Source organism: Xiphophorus maculatus, chromosome 24, assembly GCF_002775205.1.
Source record: "Xiphophorus maculatus strain JP 163 A chromosome 24, X_maculatus-5.0-male, whole genome shotgun sequence".
In the NCBI taxonomy this organism is placed as follows: domain Eukaryota; kingdom Metazoa; phylum Chordata; class Actinopteri; order Cyprinodontiformes; family Poeciliidae; genus Xiphophorus; species Xiphophorus maculatus.
In genome coordinates, this window is record NC_036466.1 from 13502166 (window position 1) to 13523371 (window position 21206).

A 21206-nucleotide genomic window follows, 5' to 3' on the forward strand; every position below is an offset into this window, starting at 1 on the left:
CGTGTCGGCGACACTTTAAGTTTTTTACCAACTTCCATAAAAATAGAAGAAGAAGAAAAAAGTGCAGATGAGCTTCGTCTGCAGAGGATTCTTCAGGTCAGAGGTCACATCTAATTAGAAACATTTCTCTCCTAGATTCATACGGAGGAAACTAGAAAGAACAAGAGACTCTGCAGCTGCAGCAGGAATGAGAAGCAAAGAATCTGGTTCAGCCTGTCAGTGGCGACGGGATTAAAACTTTCTGCAGTTTTTGCTGTCAGGAGTTTCCAGTTGGACATGGAGGTGAGAACGATTCATCTCAGCCGCTTCACTGAAGCTCAATGGGTTTTTCAGCTACAATGCAGCTTGATGCTGCTTTAGTTTTTCATTCTGGTTTAAAGTTTTGCTTTTAAAACATCTTCTGTTCTCTGAGGCCACCAGCTGGAAACATGGAAGGAGAAAAATCTGAACATTGTGTGGATTAAATCCCTGGTTTTATTCCAGAATGTTACATGGAATAACAGGAACAGGATTAAATCATGTTCTGGTGGATGAAACTCAAATGTGAAGGAAATCAGAACAGGAGCAGCAGGAGTTCATCCTGCAGTCGGTGGGTTGCTGGTTCGATTCCCGCCCTCATCGTTTGTGTCCCTCCACAGTCGCTCCGTTTCCATCAACTATAAAAACTGAGAAATGTAACGGAATAAACCCACTGAGGGGTTTGGATGAAAGTTTTAGCGGTAGCATGAGGAGGTTTTTCAGCCAATCGAAACACTTTTTCACACCACGAGTCACGTGATCAACAGCCGGATGTTACTGCTGGGCGGAAACCAGGAAGACGGCAGGAAGTGTTTGGAGGATAATGGTTTGTTTTAGTTTTTTCTGGCTCCTCCAGAGCTTCACAGCATCAGGTGAGAAAAAGCTGAGAGTCGTTCCAACATGTTGAATCCACCGCTCTTCTGTCAAAATACAATTTCCCAAAACGCAGCACAGGTAGCCGCTTCACAGTAGGCGGGGCTTATCGCTCCAAGGCCTGAACGAGACGCTGACGTCTCCTCTGATTGGCTGATAGATGATGAGCGCTAGCGCCACCATGGCTGAGTTATGAGTTTGAACTTTCCATCCGTGTCTGCCATGAATATTAATGACTTTTCTCTGGAGATAAATTATTCACATGTGGTTTTAATTTCATTTCTTATTTCATGGAAACACTGCAACAGTGAAATTGTGTTTTTTTGACATTAGCAGAAAACAGACTGAGATTTGCTGACAGTTGTCATGGAAACCTCCCAGAGTGATGAAGACTCCTCCAGGCCTTCATCGCCGCAGCTCGTTCCTGCTGCTGCTGCAGCACCCAGACACCGGCGGCCCTCGGGGGCCCGGCGGTGGCAGCATCATGCCGCCGCCTCTCTGTGTTTCCTGCAGGAGAAGGAAGGCGGCGTCCTGCCGTCCTGGAGGATCTGCTGTTCTCCACCATGGCAGAGGGACAGGAGGACGTCCCAGCGTGAGTCTCCAGAGGACGGACACGGAGACGCCGTCCGCCTCGCCGTCTCTGCCTTCAGGCTCTGAAATCCACGGGGCGTCGGACCGGAGACCCTCGGCTCAAAGAGGTCAAGGAGACGCTGAAGGTCGCCATGGAGACGACCTCAGACGGAGCGCTGGACCGACTCCTCCTCAAGAAGTACGCTTTATTTATCTTTCTACTTTATGGCTTTAAACACTTTTCTCTTTTTATTGGCTTTTATTTTGTTTTTATTACAAATTCAGATTCTTTTTTGTCATTATTATAAAAAGTTTTAGTTTTTAATTTGGTTTTTATCCAAAATAGTTTCATTATAATAAAACTAATTATAATTTTATGAGTTCTTTAAAATTCTTCAGAGTAAAAAGTGTTTTTATTTTTGAGAAGGCTATATTTATCTTAATAAAATAATGTTTTATATGTTGAAGCTTTTTACTTTCACTATGACCTTGAAAAGCATCAAAATGACTCACATCAACTGGGACCAGCTTCCCCTCAGCATGATGCTGCCTCCTCCATGTTTGGACCAGAGCTGTCCCCGTAGCGTTTCCATGGCGACAGCGTTTCTGCTGGTTTCACGTGCAGGTGTAGCAACAGGCCGACGACGCGGCGGTCACCGACCTCAGAACATTTTACGTTTCTATTTCAAATAGTTTCCAGACGTCGATCAGGATGTTGAAGATTTTCAGTTTTATTTTTCATCTGATCTGTTTGATGATCTGCAGGAACAGAAGAGAGAAAAATACTCTGAGTTCAAGTTAGAAGAGTTGAATTCAGCAGAAATATGAAGTACTAGTTTCATTTAAAAAGCTTTAAAGAGCATGTTAATGGGGCAAAATGTGATTTTATTCTGTTGTGGTGAAAAAACTTGAGCTAAAATGAGACATGATAGCAGCTCTATAGATTCAGAGCCAAACACTAAAACTTCCTCCGGATCTGTAGCATTAAATCCACTTCAGAACAGATCCAGACGTCCTGAGCAGATCCTCCAGAGAAAAGAAACACAAGATTTGAACTTGGATCATTTGTGACTCAGCTGCTTGGATGTGTGTTTGGCTTTGAAAGGTTTTGTTGTGAAGCAGAAAGTTGATGAAGTTCACAGTGAAGACGACTTCAGTCCACCTGAAACCTGGTTTCACTCAAACCGTCTGATTCACTTTAAGGACGGGAAGTTTCTGATGCAACAGGAAGGAATAAAAGGTCAAAGTTGAAATGAAACAGAGATAAACTCCATGTTGCTCACAGATGTGATGGATCAGTTTGAACAGCTGTTGTTCCAGGAGAACAGTTTTGTTTTCCAGCTTTTGTTGACGGATGAAAATTTGCATTAGAAGATGAGATAATAACCGACTTTCTATGGTTTATTTGTGTGGATTTAAAGTCGTACAACTTTAAAGAAAAGCAGGAAAACCTTGAGGAGGAACCTGAGCAGCGTTCTGACAGACCAAACACTGAGAGGAACCAGAGTTTGCATCGTCAAAGTGACGACTGTGAAATCATCTGAATCTTGTGACTCGTTTCCCATCAAATCCCAGACAGGAGAAGCAAAGCCTCACGTCTCCAACATGAAGATGGAACAGGATGCAGGACTTCCACCGAGCGTCACGTCACTCACAGCAGATCAGGAGTCTGGCTCTTCACCTCCACACTACCTAAAACCTGGGACAGCGAGGGGTTAAAGGTCATCTCCAGCACCTATAATGTGCAACATTTCACTTCATATGAGAGCGTCTCAGTTTAGAGGCCAAAACCAGCCAAGAAGCTTCAGAGTTTTCCTGCAACGTAGCGCTGGTCTATTGGCCTCAGTGAGGCTGGTTTTACTGAAGATGTGTTCAGGGCAGCAGGAAAATTCAGCGCTAATACGGACGGGACCAACGACTCCACCTATGATGATGCTTGGATATAAGTTTATATGTTCAGATCTACATGAGATGAAACAGTCGATTTTCATCACATATCAGGACTTTCTCCATCGGTCACCCTGCCGTCTTTCTGGATTTATTCATCATTTACATCATCAATGGAAATTGTTCAACCGGATTTTTATCTTTGTTTTAATTTAAAATGTTATAAAGTTAGATCAAGTCAGCTTCCATTACTGTCGTTAAATAAGAGTCACTGCAGGATTTTATTCAGTCTGACCAGAAAAACGATCTTTAACAGTTTAACACAGCAGCTTTATTTTATGATTTAAAACTGTTTTTATTACATATATAACTCCAAACAGTGAATTAAAATATGTCAGGATAATATATGAGTCAGTAAACTGTCAATATGACTCAGGAAGACTGTTAGTTTTTCTCTAAACTCCACATTAATTGGATATTAAATGTAAATAATGCAGCATTATCAGGACTGTAGTTCCCACTATGACCACCAGAGGGCGGAAATTCCCCGCTCTGAATATAGAGGTGAGTTTGTAGAGCTGCAGCTGGTTTCTGATTTCTGTTAAGTTGATCACGTTTATATCTTTATTATTATAAATATTAATATTATTATGGTCTGTCTAAAGGACTGACAGCTGATTTAATATATAGATGTTTTATTTACATACATATGCTGCGTTTCCGGTTTAGTCAGAAGAATATTAATGAAATATTTATTTTTTTCTAGAAAACAGTATAATTACGATAATTTGGCTTCAGAGCCCAATTATATAATTTATATCACATCCTAATAAAATTACACACTTATGCTTTCTGATAATATAATAAACTAACGAGCTAAAATGTATTTACAGGAGAATTTAGGTCATTGTGTTTTACTTTGAAAGAACCCACAGGAAGTGCTTTTCACATATCAGCTCTCTAGCTTTACTCTAGTTGTTGTAGTTACACAGTGAGTCCAGTAGGGGGCAGAAGGCTAAGTTAGCAGTTAGCTAGTTTCCCGCTCCTGATCGGCTAATGAAGCCCTTGTTGCTTTCTTCGTGTTTCTGCTGTTTTATTTCTTAAATCTTCTTTCTACTTTAACATGAAATCAATGTTTTATCTGTCAGTGTGAACTAGAAGCAGCTCCACAGAGATGAAAACAGCCGCAGAGACTCTGAGCGGAGCTAGCGATGCTAACGATGCTAACAGGCTCCAGCAGCAGCTTGTTTTACACACAAACTGATTATCAGCAGCTGCAGATTTAAACTCTGATGCTGAACAGCAGCGACTGTCCTTCAGTTCACTGATCATCACTCATTAATTTATTATTAAACTAGTATAAAGGACAAAGGAAATTAATAATCGCTCATTAATTTATTATTAAACTGGTATAAAGGATTTAATGTGTAGTTACAGCGTGTGACCACAAGAGGGCGGTAGAGAGCGAGTCTCTTCCAAAAAATAAAAATAAAACTTAAATAATCTGTTTACTATATTGCTCAGATATTTTTTAAAGCTCTTTTGACTTTTTAATTTTATTCATTGTCCTTCAGGTGGTTTTATCCAGCTTGATGCTCTGATCTCAGCTGGTTGAAACTTATCACTAATAAATATGTTTTTCTTAATATTTGTAGCTTTTTGAGACTTTGATTCTCAAAATTACCCTCAGTTAATATTTCTAGGAGTTTTACAGAATAAAATGTAATTTTGTTTCAGCTACGTTTTCATCTAGAGTAATAGAAATTATTACTTTCTAAGTAGTTGTTTTTCATTTTGTGTCTAAATTATTTTAATAATTAATCTCCATCTCTAATAACATACAAGTATGAAATACATAGATTATTATTCACAGGATTAAGTTAATATAGCTGTTGTCATTAGAAACTATTTAGTGAAAAGTTTAAAGTTTATCAGTTTTATGATGGTTGATTGAGTTCTTACTGCCCTCTGGTGGTGAACTATCATAACTACAGACATTCTTCATGGAAATTATTCAACCGGATGTTTATCTTTATTATAATTTTAAATGTTATAAAGTTAGATCAAGTCAGCTTCCATTACTGTCGTTAAAAAAAGAGTCAATGCAGAATTTTATTCAGTGATCAGAAAAAAACCTGTAAGAGTTTAACACAGCAGCTTCATTTTATGATTTAAAACTGTTTTTATTACATTTATAACTATAAACAGTGAATTAAAATATGTCAGAATAATATATAAGTCAGTAAACTGTCAATATGACTCAGGAAGACTGTTAGTTTTTCTCTAAACTCCACATTAAGTGGATATTAAATGTAAATAATGCAGCATTATCAGGACTGTAGTTCCCACTATGGCCACCAGAGGGCGGAAATTCCCCGCTCTGAATATAGAGGTGAGTTTGTAGAGCTGCAGCTGGTTTCTGATTTCTGTTAAGTTGATCACGTTTATATCTTTCTCATTATAAATATTAATATTATTATGGTCTGTCTAATGGACTGACAGATGATTTAATATATAGATGTGTTATTTACATACATTTGCTGCGTTCCCGGTTTAGTCAGAAGAATATTAATGAAATATTTATTTTTTTCTAGAAAACAGTATAATTACGATAATTTGGCTTCAGAGCCCAATTATATAATTTATATAACATCCTAATAAAATTACAGCCTTATGCTTTCTGATAATATAATAAACTAACGAGCTAAAATGTACTGAAGAGAATTTAGCTCCTTGTGTTTTACTTTGAAAGAACCCAAAGGAAGTGCTTTTCACATATCAGCTCTCTAGCTTTACTCTAGTTGTTGTAGTTACACACCGAGTCCACTAGGGAGCAGAAGGCTAAGTTAGCAGTTAGCTAGTTTCCCGCTCCTGATCGGCTAATGAAGCCCTTGTTGCTTTCTTCGTGTTTCTGCTGTTTTATTTCTTAAATCTTCTTTCTACTTTAACATGAAATCAATGTTTTATCTGTCAGTGTGAACTAGAAGCAGCTCCACAGAGATGAAAACAGCCCGCAGAGACTCTGAGCGGAGCTAGCGATGCTAACGATGCTAACAGGCTCCAGCAGCAGCTTGTTTTACACACAAACTGATTATCAGCAGCTGCAGATTTAAACTCTGATGCTGAACAGCAGCGACTGTCCTTCAGTTCACTGATCATCACTCATTAATTTATTATTAAACTGGTATAAAGGACAAAGGAAATTAATAATCACTCATTAATTTATTATTAAACTAGTATAAAGGACAAAGGAAATTAATAATCACTTATTAATTTATTAATAAACTAGTATAAAGGATTTTAGTGTGTTGTTACAGGGTGTGACCACAAGAGGGCGGTAGAGAGCGAGTCTCTTCCAAAAAATAAAAATAAAACTTAAATAATCTGTTTACTATATTGCTCAGATATTTTTTTAAAGCCTTTTTGACTTTTTAATTTTATTAATTGTCCTTTAGGTGGTTTTATCCAGCTTGATGCTCTGATCTCAGCTGGTTGAAACTTATCACTAATAAATATGTTTTTCTTAATATTTGTAGCTTTTTGAGACTTTGATTCTCAAAATTATCCTCAGTTAATATTTCTAGGAGTTTTACAGAATAAAATATAATTTTCTTTCAGCTACATTTTCATCTAGAGTAATAGAAATTATTACTTTCTAAGTAGTTGTTTTTCACTTTGTGTCTAAATTATTTTAATAATTAATCTCCATCTCTAATAACATACAAGTATGAAATATATAGATTATTATTCACAGGATTAAGTTAATATAGCTGTTGTCATTAGAAACTATTTAGTAAAAAGTTAAAAGTTTATCAGTTTTATGATGGTTGATTGAGTTCTTACTGCCCTCTGGTGGTGAACTATCATAACTACAGACATTCTGCATGGAAATTGTTCAACCGGATGTTTATCTTTATTATAATTTTAAATGTTATAAAGTCAGATCAAGTCAGCTTACATTACTGTCGTTAAATAAAAGTCACTGCAGAATTTTATTCAGTGATCAGAAAAAAACTGTAAGAGTTTAACACAGCAGCTTTATTTTATGATTTAAAACTGTTTTTATTATATATATATAACTCCAAACAGTGAATTGAAAAATGTCAGGATAATATTTGAGTCAGTAAACTGTCAATATGACTCAGGAAGACTGTTAGTTTTTCTCTAAACTCCACATTAAGTGGATATTAAATGTAAATAATGCAGCATTCTCAGGACTGTAGTTCCCACTATGGCCACCAGAGGGCGGAAATTCCCCGCTCTGAATATAGAGGTGAGTTTGTAGAGCTGCAGCTGGTTTCTGATTTCTGTTAAGTTGATCACGTTTATATCTTTATTATTATAAATATTAATGTTATTATGGTCTGTCTAATGGACTGACAGCTGATTTAATATATAGATGTGTTATTTACATACATATGCTGCGTTTCCGGTTTAGTCAGGAGAATATTAATGAATTTTTTTTTTTTTCTAGAAAACAGTATAATTACGATCATTTGGCTTCCGAGCCCAATTATATAATTTATATAACATCCTAATAAAATTACACACTTATGCTTTCTGATAATATAATAAACTAACGAGCTAAAATGTATTTACAGGAGAATTTAGTTCCTTGTGTTTTACTCTGAAAGAACCCAAAGGAAGTGCTTTTCACATATCAGCTCTCTAGCTTTACTCTGGTTGTTGTAGTTACACAGTGAGTCCACTAGGGGGCAGAAGGCAAAGTTAGCAGTTAGCTAGTTTCCCGCTCCTGATCGGCTAATGAAGCCCTTGTTGCTTTCTTCGTGTTTCTGCTGTTTTATTTCTTAAATCTTCTTTCTACTTTAACATGAAATCAATGTTTTATCTGTCAGTGTGAACTAGAAGCAGCTCCACAGAGATGAAAACAGCCCGCAGAGACTCTGAGCGGAGCTAGCGATGCTAACGATGCTAACAGGCTCCAGCAGCAGCTGTGGCTCCTAAACTGGAGCTTCAGCTCCAACAGAGCTGAATCAAAGCTCTACAACTCTGGTTTAGACGATAAGATGCTGAGCTTCCGGTCTGAAGGTAGGAAAATATTTATGAAAAGTTAAATTATCCTGGAGACAGTCAGAATGATGTTGATGTTTTAGCTGCAGAGCCGCGAACTGAATTTATTAATATCAGAGCAGGGCGGTTTCTGCCCTCTAGAGCCATAGAAACCAGTTCCTCTGTTAGCTTTCATTTGAAGTAATAAATTTTACTTCTGTTGTTTTTCTCTCTGAAACAATAAACTTTTATTCAAGAGCAGCAAATTAAATTTTAATCATTTCAAACTGAAATTACTGTCAAATTTATAAAAGTATTTAAATAACATTAACAGCAGCCCCATATCTGACCCGGTTCCCTCTCTGACCCGGTTCTTTCTCTGACCCGGTTCTCTCTCTGACCCGGTTCCATCTCTGACCCGGTTCCCTCTCTGACCCGGTTCCCTCCCTGACCCGGTTCTCTCTCTGACCCGGTTCCATCTCTGACCCGGTTCCATCTCTGACCCGGTTCCATCTCTGACCCGGTTCCCTCTCTGACTGTGACATCATGTCTGCTCTGTTGACTCTCTTGTCTTCATGAAATCAGTTCCTTGGTTCAGAGACTGAAATGTTCTTTATGAAGAAGAATCTTTGTCTTGTCAAGAAAATCCGAGCTCATCCCACTTCCCCATGCTGGAGATTTTAGTTTAACAGTTATAATAAATAAAGTTATCTTTAAAATGAATCACTCAAGTGACATCAAGGCCCAACAGTAAACTTGAATGTCAATAAAATAAATCTGGTTGTGTTTTGTTTTTGTCTCATGCAAATTTTGCTTTAATTCTTTTCTCTATCTAATCATAAGAAATCATAGTCAGTCAGAGAGAGTCATGAAACAGGAAAAGCAGGTTTCCTGGAAAAAGAGGAAGTATGTTTCCAGCCTGCAGATTTATAAAAATAAATGAGACTATTCCTTATTTTAAAGCATGAAAGTTTTAAAGAATGAAATCGAAACATTTTGAGTAATTGGATAAGATTCAAAGTAAAATACTTATATTAATATTGGTTTACTTGTAATAATACTTAAACTTACATTTGTGGGAACACAAGAAAAACAAGTAACTGTAACTTAGGTATCAAATAATTAGAATAATTTCTTTTCAGAAACCATCTGTAATAACTCACATTAAGATTATATTAAGAGTAATTAATAAGTTATGGTTATAAAATTATAAATGAATGCTAAATCAGAGAAGCTAAAGAAAATAAATGTGATATAAATGTGATTTTGACATTGAACTTGAAATGGTGTAAAAAGGTGTAACTGCAATTAAACATCACTGATATGTTGGAGGTAGATGGTAGGTGAAAGGTGAAAGGTTAAGGGAAAAAGGGGAACTAACAGGAGAGCAGAGATGATCAACGCCTTATATGGAAACAGATTGTTGAACAACATGAACGTTTCAGAGAAAAGGTTGCGCAGGCAATGGACATAGGAAGTTGAGCAACCCTGAGACATCAGCACAGACATCAGGAAATGTCTCTAAGACACTGATGGATATGAGATCATCTGTCCAAGCAGTCAGCCAATGAAACAAGCACAGCATCAGTGCTAGCCAATGCTAACGCACCAAAAGGTGGATAAACCCTATAATAGGTGGGTGCAAAAGAGGAACCTTTGGTTGGATCCTCCGGGCAGCTTCGAGCCGAGATCCAGATGGACAAAGAACTCTGCAGCTGAAGAAGAGCCGGGGCCACAGAGCCGAAGACTGTCCTTCTCATGGGGACCAACCCGTCAGGCCCACAACCTGTGGCTTCACATCGCACTTCTCTCATCAGCTGGGTTCAGAGCCCAAAGACGAAGATAAAGACAAAGAACAAAGAACAAAGAAGAAGAAGAAGAACTGGTGCCTTCCTTCCTGCCAGCACCAAGTCCTGTGTGACCTCACCATCCATGCGGAGAAGAAGCTCATCAGACCTACAGAGATCCCTGCCTTCATCGATCAACATCTTCCTCCTGCTGCAGCACCTTCTTCATCATCAGGCCAGGTCTGGGGTTCGAAACACCAAACTCCGTCCGTCTCTCTCAAAGGTTCCCTTTTTAGTTCTCAGTGTCAGCAGTAGGGAAAGATAGACTAGATGATTGATTTTACTTATTTGATTATTTCTGCTACTGAATTAAGCTGTACTGACCCTTGCAAAAATGCCTTACTAATAAAATATTTAGCATAAAGAAAATCTAAAAGATGTTGTGGACATTCAGTTAATGAGTCACCTTAAAGTTCTTTGATGGTTGTAAAATAGCTGTGATGTTTGATTCTGGAGAGGAAGAGGTGGAAAATGTTTTATAGGTTGCTGGTAGCCCAAATTTAAAACGTCATCCTTGGGACTCACTGAGTCACTAAAACCTACCTGGTTCAGTAACAAGAGCAAGTTGTAATTTAGAGAAGGACCGTTAACAGGTGTGCTCTGTGAAACTAGTTGGCTGTAGGCTGCTCAGTCTGGCTAATTCACAGGGGGAAGAAGGGTGGGACACCTGGATGGTGGCCGTCAGAAACCAGGTGAATCGTTTCTGGAAACCAGTTTAAACAGAGTTTACTTCAGTTCTGGATTAATCCCAGCAGATTTAGGAAACTCAATTAACCCGTTAGAAGGAGAGCTGGTAGCACATCTCCCCTCTCAGAAGAGGAAGTAGAGAGAGAGAGAGGAAGTAGAGAGAGAAGGGGGGATGTTGCGCAACAACAGTCTGGATCTGATGTTGAAGCTGCAGCTTGAATCCGTCTCAGGATTCGGTTCAGAATCCAGTTCATATCACTGATCAGCATCATTGTGGCTCCAGAACGTGGCCTACCTATACCTGTGCAGGCTGGAGGAGGCTAAGAGGTCAGTGAGCAGAACCAGAACTGGACCTGGTGCTGCCATGTTAATGTGTTAACCTGGTGCATTCTGGGAGTTGAGACGGATCAGATGGTAAACCTGGAACCCGGATTAAATCCGGCTCTGTTCATGTCAGGTTGACTCTCTAAACTTGCGTTTCTCTCGTTGCTGCAGGTGGTTTGTTTGTTGACCTGTGAATATTTCATAGAGCTTCATGAATGAAGCTGCTTTGGTCGCTTTGCCTCACCGAGTTTCTCTGGGAGTCGGGAACGCCGCGCTGTTCTCTGATGCGTTCAGCGTTTGTAGCCAGCATGCAGAGCCACTTCCTGTGAAAGAGTCTCCACTTCCTGCTGGGACTGCAGAGAGTGGAGACGGAGCAGCAGGAAAGGCGGCCATCTTGGCTTCCTGCTCTTCTTAAAGCGACGCCGAGTTTATTTAGTTTGCTCCGTTGTTTCAGTGAAGAGAGATCACTGGTCACGTTGTTCTGGACCAGCTGGGGAAACTGGAGCTGACCACTCTGACCTTTGACCCCTTGGACAATATTCAGGGTTTTTGTCCTCATATCCACTCAGAAATTATGAGAACACAGAGAGATTTGACTTTAGGACGATGCAACCTCAGGATGGAGACGAGTAACAAGACCAGATCTGACAATTAGATGTTTCATTTTTAGTTGGTATTAAATAAATAATCTAGGAATATCCTATTTATTCTATGCTGATAATTCAGGATTAATAGTGAAAGGATGAAGTTTCCAGAAGTTTAGGCAGCATGTTGTTGGTCATCTAGACATAAAACTGATTTAACTTTGCCAGTTTTCTCCCGGCCCTTTAAGAAAAAGGCCAGTTTGTAGAAGCAGGTCATGGTGAGGGTTTTAGAAATGAACCTAAAACTAGTAAAACAAGGAAACATGTCAAACCAACAGGATGAGACGTTGGTACAAACCATGAAGGGCTCAAATGTTGGATGAAAAATACTTGAATCTTTTTCTTTCTGTCTGATGGAAAGTTGATCAAAGCTGTATTGATTATAAAATCCACAAGTTGAAATTGTAGCAGGCAGATTATTTCTGATAACTTTGGATAATTCAATGTTACAAATATTAATATTGAACAATAATATCAATAATGGAAAGTCATGTGATGTAGAAAGTCAGTCTTTGTTACTTCTATGATATTCTGGTTGCAAATGTCTAAAACATTCATCAGTAAGACGAGGAACTGAACAGACGTGTTGTGAGAAAAGAGGAAGTTGTTGTGGACAGAGAGTTTGGAGCTGCAGGGAGAATCTTTCACACCAGTTCCAACGGCAAAAAGAGGAATCTTCCAGTAAAGAGCGGAGACTTTACCAGTTCATGGGAAAAGCTCCGTAGGTGATGAAATGATGAAAATGTTGCACGAAAACAAAAACCATCAACAATGTGAGGAGCAACGACTCAGATTGTCTCTGAACTGGATGTTGCAGCAACTAGTTGATTGTTTACTAGTAGTGACTTTTTCCATCACTAGTCCTCTCGTCTCAATCACGTCACTAAACTGGTTTTTACCAGAAGATGAACCAGGTGAGTTCAGACACTTTAAATTGTACAAAAATATCAATGATTGACCAAAGTGGAACTATAAACTAAAGTTGACCACAACAGGGTCGGCATGGTGACGCGGTTCCAGCGGCGCCCCCTAGAGGCTGTGTAGACCACTGCAGTCCTGAGTTGGACTCTGTCCTCAGGTCCTTTGCTGCGTCTGTCCTCCCTCTCTGTCCACTTCCTGTTGGATGACTGTCAAATTAAAGCAACTAGTGCAAAAAACTCTTAAATAAACACTGAGGACGTTTTGGTCCAAAGTGACAGAAGTTCTGCTGCTGACGGAGAATCCAGGATGAGGTTCTGGATTTGGTTCTTTTAACTTTGCATCATAAACTTGGACTAGGCCATTTTATTTTTGTTTTTTACTGGGATTGTAGAGAATATTAACCTTTAAGTTGCTGTGAAACTTTCACTAAAGTTTCTATGATGTCACTGGGTCCAGTATATATACTGGGAACACTGGGTCCAGTTTGTATACTGGAGACTCTGGGTCCAGTTTATGTACTGGGAACACTGGGTCCAGTTTATATACTGGGGACTCTGGGTCCAGTTTATATACTGGGGATTCTGGGTCCAGTTTATATACTGGGGATTCTGGGTCCAGTTTATGTACTGGGAACACTGGGTCCAGTTTATATACTGGGGATTCTGGGTCCAGTTTATATACTGGGGATTCTGGGTCCAGTTTATGTACTGGGAACACTGGGTCCAGTTTATGTACTGGGAACACTGGGTCCAGTTTATATACTGGGGATTCTGGGTCCAGTTTATATACTGGGAACACTGGGTCCAGTTTATATACTGGGGATTCTTGGCCTCTTTTAGCCTGGTTCCAGGCTAAAAGAGGCCAAAGTTTAAAAAACTTCCTGTTCAGGAATGAAGGAGGGAGGATCAGGTGAGAATCATCATGGAAAGTTTTCTTCATATCAACATTAAACATGATTACATAAATTCATAAAATCTGTATTTAATAAAATATGAACATATTAACAGACGGTCGTGTCAACATGTGGAGAAACATGAAGGTTCTTGGTTCTGTTGGACTCAGTGCAGCATCATGACATTTTATAGAAGAGACTGGAGAACTGGTCAGACTCTCTGGTCCAGTTCTGGACTGGTTCCAGTCTGACCTGAAGAACTGGGACTTGTTTGTGTCAGTAGGAAACGTCTCATCAGGTTGAAGAGAATGTGGGGAACCCCAAGGTTCAATCCTGGACCCTCAGATTTAATATCTACAAGCTGATCAGATCAGAACCAGAAGAAAATATTATTAGTGATTTATTGCTCTTTTATTGTTGCTGAGAAGAAATTTGGTGCAACATTTGGTTGTTTCATAAAGTTCTTTATAAATAAAAATCTGATTAAAGCTGAAAATCTCCATTAATTTAATAAAATATTGATTAAAAATACTAAATATATTTAAAACATAAAGAATCTTTAAACTAAAATGTTAATTAGTTTTTAAAAACATTTAGTTCCTGGTAACAATGATCAGACAGGATTCTTGTCTTTTCAATAGGTGACCACACCTGTGCTTTGAGAGGGGGCGGAGCCTCAGGTGGGTCGGGTTCAAGTTCTGGAGAATCAGGTCCGGTTCTCCAGTCGCTCCGACTCGGTTTGTGTGAACAGAAGGAGAAGCAAAGATCTGATCAGGTGAGTTTTAACTCCACATTCTTCTGGTTTCCAGTCCTGACTGGGTTTTCTCTCTTTGAGCTGCTGGACAGAACCAGAACTGGGCCTGGTTCTGGTTCTGTTTATGATGCAGAGCTGCAGCACCTGGTTTCAATCAGGAACTCTGGTTTTCTCTGAGTTTTCATCTGTAACCCAGACAACAAGCTGAGTTTGCTCCCAGTTTCATAGTGGAGTCAAACTGGTACCAGTAGGTTCTGAGTGTTTGTGGCCCGGCTGAGATATCTGGGTTCCTGGTTGGTGGATGGAAAATATTTCAATATGAAGTCAATAATTTATTGATCAGAGAGGATTTCTCTGGGCTTTTATCAGTAGAAAATCCAGATTGAATCAGTCTGTGGTGACAGAGGACAGCTGATCACATTTCAATCAATTATTGATCAATAATAAGTGATTATGGTGAAATAACAACACAGCGCCCCCTAGAGTATGTAAAAACATCCGCCCCACCCACTGCTGTTATTTAAATCTATGTAACTGAGTTAAAACATCAAACCATCAGAACCGATAAAAATGACTATTGGACCCGATTTACACACCCAGCAGGAAGTCGGCCATTTTGGATCAAATATGTCGAGTTTTTATTTTTTTATTTAAAAAGCATTTTGACTTTATAAAAAAGAAAAATGATTAAAAATGTCATATTTGTCCTGGAGAGCTCAGAGGTTAAAGCAGAAGAAAACTGTCCTCCAGTCTGACCGTCGCTCATTTTCTCTCATTTGGATTTTTAAATGATTGTTTATTAGAAAATCACAAATCTGCTAAATTATTGGTTGAATCAGACTAATTTCTAATAATCTATACAACTGTTAACACTTAAAAATAAACCTGTTTATGTATTTTATGTTTCAATCACTTAATACAGTCAATGACAGTAATAAATGTTTTGTTGTTTTGAAACTGTTTAAGTTTTAAACATTTTATTTTTTTTATTTTGATGAATTAAAGAAATCTACTTCTCCCCACAAATGTGAATATTTAGAGGTTTTTTTAACTCTATTTTTGCTTTAGTGTTAAATATTTGGGTTTGTTCATGTAATATAAATTAACTTAGAGGTTTTTTTAGAAACACTGAAGCTTTTCCTCTTTAGGTTGGTGGCGGGAGTTTGACCTTTGACCCTAGTGGTTCGGTTGTTTCTCTTCTCTGTAGCGAACCTGATTGTGCAAAGAAACAAAATGGCGCCATCTAGTGTTGCTCCAACATGATGAACGAACTGAGACAGCAGTTTTTTACGTCTTTAAACAGTTTTTCTATTAAATAGTAAGTTTTATATTTGCTTTAATAAATGACAGAATTGGATAATTTATCTAAACTTTTAAAGCAAAAACTAAACTTAAAGTCTGACTTTAAATCCAAAACCATATGAAACTATTTACACCCTTTAAACATCATCATATTTTCATTTCCCCGTTAACCTGATATTTATGTGACCAAAACAAAGTGATATATAAATTATATTATATTAGTATTATATGAGCTGTTGCATCATTGTGACGTGGAAGAAAACTGATTAATAGTTTTCATATTTTCAACCAAATTATTCATCAATCTTCATGTCAGTCCAGGCTGCAGGTGGTTCAGTTGTTGGAAGCTGATCAAGCTGTAAAGAAGCAACAGCGCCCTCTGGAGGAACAACAATCTAATGACATCAGAACCTGGTGGATCAAAGCATCAGAAATCCACTTCCTGTGGTTCTTGATTCGTCATATTCAGCTTGTTGATCTTGAGGTAAAAAGTTTGGAACCAGGATCTCAGTTTCAGGCTAAGTTAACTCAGAGTTTACAGAAGCAGAGTTTGTTGAATCTTCCTTAAGAATAGTGATTATTTTCAGAACCCAAACATGAGAATCATTGACTTTGAATGTTTATGTTCTGAGCTAAATCAGTCCTGAGAGATGATGTCTGCTGTAATCAGCTCTGAAGATGAACTAGTTATCAGGAATCTCAATCTGTCCCAACATCCAGTGGAACCAAAGAATCTCAGATTACATGATGGTGTTTGGTGAATGAATATTGATCTTATTGAGTCATATTACAATCAGCTGTCCTCTCTGTACAGCAGGTAGAGATGTTCATATATTATTCCTCTCATTATTGTCAGACTTCAGAGACAGTTTGTTTTCTGTTTTCATGAAGGTCTGATTGTTCCACTGAGGAGTGGAGGAATATTTCAGGCTTCAGCAGGTTTTAGCGTCTCAGATTAATCCCTAATCTGATTTTTCAGACTGAGAAACCTCAACATTTTGATAACTTTTAATCCTCCAAGGTTTATAAGCATGCCAACTGTATTAAGATAAGATAAATCTTTATTGTCATTGTCACAAGAACAACGAAATTTAAAAAGTGCCATCAGTCAGTGCATATGCTTAAAAACAAAAAATAACTGTTGCACAATTCACACACAATGTAAGAAATAACAAATAACTGGTAAAAAAAACACAAAAAACAAACAAACAAAAACAAACTAATAAATAAGAACAGCCACATTCTCACATCCATCATTCATGATGATTAATGGTTGTTTTTGATTGCATTTAGTTTTGTTATTGCTGTCGGGTAGAAACTGTCTCTGAGACGGTTGGTTCTGGTTCTGGTTGCTCTGTATCTTCTGCCTGAAGGCAGCAGTGTGAACAGAGAAGGTCCGGGGTGAGAAGTGTCCTTTGTGATGTGTTGTGCTTTTCTTAGACAGCGGTCGCTGTGCAGGTCCTCCAGTGAGGGGAGAGGGCAGCCAATGATTTTTTGGGCTGTATTCACAACCCTTTGGAGAGCTTTCCTTTGAGCCGTAGTGCTGCTGTTATACCAGACGCAGATACAGTAGGTCAGTATGCTCTCTATGGAGCACTTGTAGAAGGACACCAGCAGCTTCTCCTTGATGCTGTTCCTCCTGAGAACCCTCAGGAAGTTCAGTCTTTGCTGGGCCTTTTTTATCAGCTCCAAGGTGTTCATGTTCCATGTGAGGCCCTGCTCAATGTGGACCCCCAGGAAACGGAAATCAGCTACCCTCTCCACACATTTCCCCCCAATGGTTAGTGGTGTAATGTCCGTTTTATTCCTCCTGTAATCTATTATGAGTTCTTTTGTCTTTGAGTTGTTGAGGAGCAGATTGTTCTCCCTGCACCACTGCAACAGCCGCTCCACCTCACCCCTGTAGGCGGACTCGTCGCCTCCTGAGATGAGCCCCACCACTGTGGTGTCATCAGCAAACTTGATGATGGTGTTGCTGTGGTGGGCAGAGGTGCAGTCGTATGTGTACAGACAATACAGCAGGGGGCTCAGCACACTGCCCTGTGGAGAGCCAGTACTAAGGCTGAGGGCAGTGGATGTATGTTTTCCCACCCTAACTCTCTGCTGTCGGTTGGTCAGGAAGCTCAGAATCCACATGCAGGTGGAGTGAGGGAGGCCCAGGTCCCCCAATTTGTCCACCAGTCTGTGAGGGAGGATGGTATTAAAAGCAGAGCTGTAGTCTACAAAGAGCATCCGCACATAGCTCCCCTGCTGCTCCAGATGTGACAGAGCAGCATGGAGGGCCGTGATCACAGCGTCCTCTGTGGATCTGTTGGCTCTGTAGGCGAACTGGTGGTGGTCAAAGCCAGGAGGGAGAAGTGCTGTGATGTGACCCCGGACCAGTTTTTCAAAACACTTCGTCACCACAGGGGTTAGTGCCACTGGCCGGTAGTCGTTGAGGCAGGAGATGTGAGGTTTCTTGGGTATGGGGACTATGGTGGAAGATTTCAGGCAGGATGGGACTGTAGACAGGGCTAGGGACTGGTTGAAGATCCTGGTAAAGACTCCAGCCAGCTGATCGGCGCAGTCTTTCAGGACACGTCCAGGGACGCCATCAGGTCCAGCAGCCTTCCTTGGGTTGACGGCCCGCAGTGTGCGCCTCACCTCATGCTCCTCTACAACGAGGGGTGTGGTGTTGTGGGTCGCTTGGTGTAGTGTGGCTGCCTCTGTTGGCTTCACCTCAAAGCGGGCAAAGAAGAGGTTCAGCTCCTCTGCCAGCGTGGCGTCGCCTTCCGCAGCTGCGAGGTTGGTCCTGTAGTTGGTGAGATGCTGGATTCCCTGCCACACCTGCATGCTGTTGTTGCTGTCAAGGTAGCCCTCTATCCTCCTCCTGTAGTCAGACTTAGCCATTCTGATGCTGCTCTTCAAGTTAGCTCGGGCTGTACTGTAGACGGTCCTGTCCCCAGACCTGAAGGCGGTATTCCTGGTTTTTAGCAGTCGCTGGACCTCCTGAGTCATCCAGGGCTTCTGGTTTGGGAAGACCCGGATGCGTTAAAGCCAATTAATCTAAATTTCTTGAACTTTGTCAAAATTCAGTATGTGTGAAATGTCATAAATGACCTTTGACCCCAAATGGCTGACATGTTGGACCTGCCTCCAATAGTTTATTTCCGGTCTTGAAGGTTTTGTGTGCCAAGTTTCAAATTTCTACATTGTGCCGTTTTGATTGGGTTGCCTTTAGGGTTGTAGAGGTTTTGGCCCCTTTTCAATTCCTCTCAGTTCTCCAGTTTGGTCCCAGATAACAGCTTCAGTAAAACCAGTCAGGACTTGGTTTGTTTCAACAGGATGAAACTCTGTCAGTCCAGATTCGTCCCCCTCATCCTTCTGTGTCTTTATATGATATCTGCTGCTTCTCATCATCACTCAATTATTTATGAAATGAGGCCTGAAACATAATAAATCCTTCATGTTTTCCAGATAAAAGATGGCGCAGAAGCAGGAAGTCCAGCAGGATTTTGGTAAGTGATCAGAAGCAGAAATTAAACATCATAAAGGAACAAACTGACCAATCACAGCCTGTGTTGCTGCCATGTGATGAACCACAGCCTCAGTGTGTATTTATTGTTTTCATGCTTCCTGTTCAGTGAAGCTCTGGTGGAAACATTGTGAGTTTCTGTGAAACCTGAAGGTAAAAACTGAACTCAGATGGAAACAGAACTAAAAGGAACCAAAGTGAAGAACAGGCCAGCAGCTCTGATACTTCAGGAATATTTACTATATACACTCATTAATTTATCCAGTAATCACATCATTTATTACTAATTTATTATCTCAGATGGAAAGACTTGCTGTTCCTTTTATTCCAACATTTGGTGACAAAGATGCTAAAGCTTAGAGACGGAAGTGAAGACCTGATGATGGTAAAAAATGGAAAATGTTTGATTGTTCAATATTTTCATCACAATATTTACCAATAATATCGGAATTTTCTGTTTTTCTAAAATAGTGCAGCTCTATATTTAGAAGGTGTTTGTTTTATTGTTCTTCCTGCAGTGAGGAAATAAAGTGATGAACCAGAAGCTTCATTTGTTCTCATGTAGACAGAATCAGTGGTCATCACTCAGATATGAGGCAGAAACACAACAACAGGTTTAGACCTGAGGAGCTGATCAACAGACTCTGAGGGGAATCTCTGGATGGAGCAACATGAAGAGTTGATCTGCATCATGTTTTTCTCTCAGACGTCAGTTTGAATGAATCCTGTTTCTGTTTCTGCCTGCAGAGGAAAAACTTTTCAAAGTTCGCAGTGAGTTTGTGAAGAGAGTTTCTGAGGAAATCCTGATTCAGCTCCTCGATGACCTGGAAACAGACGGTGTCTTTAATCTTTCGGAGAAACGGGCAATACTTGAAGGGAACCAAATAACAGCAAACAAGGCCCGGGAGACCATAGATGCTGTGAGGATGAAAGGACAGAGAGCCTGCAGATTGATGATCAAACGTCTTCACTTTATAGATCCTGCCCTGTCCAATCAGCTGAGTTTGTCCTCTAACTCCTCTGATTTAGGTTAGTCCCTTCACCAATCATGACTGAGTGGAAGTGAACTCATCCAACAGTGACTACAGTTATAACAAAAAATGGAGCACTATGGTTGAACACCTCCTGCTGAGCTGTAGGTGAAAAACTATGGAAAGGTTTTCCTGCAGATTGGCAGGAGGCGACTCCTAGTGTGAAAACACTTCGAATGTTCAGCATGATGTTTGTAGTCCAGTCAATTTATCAACAAGCAAAGCTACACAGTACTACAACTGGTTTTCTTCATGATTTGAATGTTTCACATTTCTGTAAGGATTTGTTTTTTTCTCTGTGTTAAATTAGGTTTTTGTGTGTCGTTTTCAGTTAATTGAGTCTCTAGTTGTCCTGTCTGCCCCGTGATTGTTCCCAGCTCTATCTTGTTCCCTCTGTGTATTTAATGCCTCCTGTGTTCAATGTTCTTTGTTGGGTCCTTGTCGTATCTGTCTGGTTACGTCTGTTACTACCGTCCATTTGAGTTTCCAGTTGCTACCAGTTTTTTGAGCCTTAGCCTTCTGCTCTTTATCGGTGGTGCCTGGACTTTGGATTGTTGTTTTTTTCTGTATTCATCCTTAAATCATCGTTTCTTCATTTTCTACCTGGTTTCTCAGCGTCTACCTCACACCGCTCATCATGACAGTTTCTTCCGAATGAAATCCTCCTCATGGTCTATAATTGGAACGAGATCTTTGTTTAAACATCCTGATATAGAAACAATCAAATTAAAATTCAATGAATTGAATCTTAATTTGTTCAAGTGTTTCATCTTGTGTCTTTATCTCTGTTCAGATTTTGATGATCGATGTCAACATGACCTCAAAGAGTCTCTAAAGAATACCTTGGAATCTATCTATGAAGGCATTGCAGTACGTGGAGAGAAAACATTTCTGAATGATATTTTCACAGAGCTCTACATATTAGAAGGAGG

At 39.6% G+C, this 21206-nt stretch overlaps 1 protein-coding gene across 11 annotated transcripts in view; it reads left to right on the forward strand.

Annotated features, from left to right (window-relative positions):
* The first annotated feature begins 420 nt into the window (after nt 1–420).
* LOC102218766 (NLR family CARD domain-containing protein 3-like) overlaps nt 421–21206 on the forward strand; it is a 45728-nt gene continuing 24942 nt past the window's right edge. For 2 of the 11 annotated variants that reach the window (XM_023329681.1, XM_023329676.1), the window contains exons 1-4: nt 8037–8397; nt 14315–14448; nt 19186–19226; nt 19991–20272. In XM_023329681.1, the coding sequence (XP_023185449.1) occupies nt 19193–19226; nt 19991–20272 (316 nt within the window). In that variant the 5' untranslated portion in view covers nt 8037–8397; nt 14315–14448; nt 19186–19192. Of the gene's footprint in view, nt 1661–8036; nt 8398–10343; nt 10386–14314; nt 14449–16045; nt 16214–19185; nt 19227–19990; nt 20273–21067; nt 21145–21206 lie in introns of those variants that run through there. The other 9 variants (XM_023329679.1, XM_023329678.1, XM_023329677.1 and 6 more) reach the window with 9 other exon arrangements.